Here is a 2,482-nt window from a genome sequence, read left to right on the forward strand (position 1 = left end):
AAAAGAGTATTACTTTAACTGCTGCAGAAGAGAAAATAAATAGGGAAAACAAGAAGTACTCAGTCTTTAAAATGGCTAACAAGTAACATCCTCAATACAGGCAGAAATCTAATATTCTCACTATTGCATCTTTAAAGAACTAACTGGCAAATAATCACCTGCTAAATGATTTTAAATCTGGCTTCATACTAAGCTATGTGGTGCTCACAATAGGATTGGGACCGCATTTTTAGTTTGGAATGGTAAAGTCAGCTAAAGCCCCTGCAAATATTTATTCTGTTCCTTATCTATGACTTCAGTTTGGTTATGCAGTTCATATCTAAGAATTGGTTTAAGATTCTCATTTTTCAGATACTATGTAATCATCAGAGTTGTGAAAGTCAAAAGAATTTGTTTTGTAATGACATTTTAAGAAAAAATTTTGCACACAAAGGTAAACCTGTACCATGCAGAACAACAGAATATTGCTAGCAAAGCAATCAATGCTAAATAACAGACTCAACGTTTGACTAATATATACTCTAATTAATTCAAAACCTTAACTTTTATCCCTAGCAGTTCTGTTGACAGTAGGTCTGCTTCGACATTCATCAAAATCACACTCTCTTGATTTGCTCTGCCTAAATCTATACTTCAGATATTTTAAGACGAAATCTCTTATTGTAAATACTTCCTGGTATCCAAGGACTTTATAAACAAACAAAAGACAGGCCCACAGAAAACACGATTATTTCTCTGCCACCACTCTTGAACAATACACTTATTTGACAGTACTGATAGCATTATACAAAGCTTATCAACACAGCCTCGGTCTGCTCTGAAAGGTAACCACAAAATCCAAGCTTCACCTGAGCCAGGATGGCATGAAAAAGCGCCTGCTGTCTTTGATTTATAGAAGTTTAGTTGTAGACAAGTAATGACAAGAGAGTTACATGGAAAACAGTAATACAATTGTCAGCCTGGATAATTGAGGATAAATTCTTAAAAAGTAGAAGGAACAAACCAGGAGAGAAACCGCAACAGTAAGATTCCCAAGTTCCGGACTAATACTGGTCCCAGTACAAAAGACAGCTGAAAGCAGCAAGTAAAGGGTCATCCTTCAAAATAACAACAGCAACAAAAAATCCACCTCCATACAGATCAAGTGTGAGTTTTGCCTCATCATCCACTATTTACCTTAGTAAATCCCCTTTTCATATTTTCCATGTCACTCTCAGAGGCAAAAAAAACATACATTCAGATACTCTATCTTAAAAACAACAAACTTTAAACTATTTCAGAAGACAACAACAGCACAGAAGGTCAGTAAACAGGAAATTTTGAACAATTAACAGCTATAAGCACAATGACATCAAAACTGAAATTTACACAGAAAGATGAAGTAAAAAAGCAGTTAGAAACTTGATATTTAACAACTTCTGTAATTCCTGGGGAAGTAAAATTTTCCTGCTTCATTTCTAACAGTCAAGAAAATTCTTAATCCTTTAAAATCTCTACTCCCTAGACAGCATCTACAGCAATCTGTAAGGCAGCTACAAATACTTTACCTCTCACTTCCTGTTATTAAAAAAAGCCTTAACCATTTCCTTTAACCGCAATACCACATATTGTGTGGTTCTCTCTAGTAACTTGAGTTTCGATATCATCTTCAATGGAGGAAGCCATGAGAATCTTAAACAGCAGTTTTGGAATCAACTGTTTTCAGAGAGGGGAAAAAGTGAAAAAACAAAAACAAACAAAAAAAAAGTGTTCCAAGCAACCAGCTATGCTGCAGCTGAGCTGAAGAGAGATCCACAAGAAGATACGGTAACCAATCTTGAGACTTCTGGGGCTCACCATCAGGGCTAGCCAGTTACCACTGTCAAGCAGTATCGACTGCAGCTTAAGAAAACAACTATTTGAATCACAAATCACTGTATGAATACACAGAGTTGTGTCTGTGACATCTCCAGATTTGCAAAACTATATGTCACACAGTAATCAAGCCGCGTGGTCGTGCCTCCTTTCTCTCTGTATGTAAGACATACGCAATTTTGGAATCAGGTCATGGCATTTGCAGGAAAAACTGGTGTCACCTCTAGTACTGATGCTCCCCTACCGAGAACCTATCCACTTGCATCACTTCACTAACAGGAGTAACAGCAGAAGCTACCACCATATGGGCAAGTGTGCTCAGGACTCTGCTATCTACACATGCCAGCAGAAACGTCTCTGTAGGCAGTGGACCGCTTAACATGAGTAATTGCCCCCAAATCGGAACACTATTAATGAAAACAGAGTCCGCACTCACAATGGCTAAGGCATAGCTGCACGTCAAGACAAGGTTTAATTTTTCCTGTCTTGTTTCCTGCCTTCTCCCCCCAAAGCACGACGATGCTCAGGCAGAATTCCCCTAGCCTGTTTTTCACCTGGTATATTTCTCTCAAAGCATAACAGGCGCACACACAAATGACTGCCCCATTTTGATGCTTTTCCCCATAAA

General features: G+C 38.0%; 1 protein-coding gene across 1 annotated transcript in view; it reads right to left on the reverse strand.

Annotated features, from left to right (window-relative positions):
- The window catches only part of NCKAP1 (NCK-associated protein 1), a 60,699-nt gene extending 58,541 nt beyond the window's left edge, over window positions 1-2,158 (reverse strand). Inside the window, exons 1-2 of the mRNA XM_009329673.1 lie at window positions 2,099-2,158; window positions 1,594-1,695 (exon numbers count right to left, since the gene is read on the reverse strand). Coding sequence (XP_009327948.1) covers window positions 1,594-1,695; window positions 2,099-2,158 — 162 coding nt within the window. The remainder of the gene's footprint in view (window positions 1-1,593; window positions 1,696-2,098) is intronic.
- Between the last annotated feature and the right edge of the window lie 324 nt (window positions 2,159-2,482).

Source organism: Pygoscelis adeliae, unplaced genomic scaffold (assembly GCF_000699105.1).
Source record: "Pygoscelis adeliae isolate BGI_AS28 unplaced genomic scaffold, ASM69910v1 Scaffold7, whole genome shotgun sequence".
In the NCBI taxonomy this organism is placed as follows: Eukaryota; Metazoa; Chordata; class Aves; order Sphenisciformes; family Spheniscidae; genus Pygoscelis; species Pygoscelis adeliae.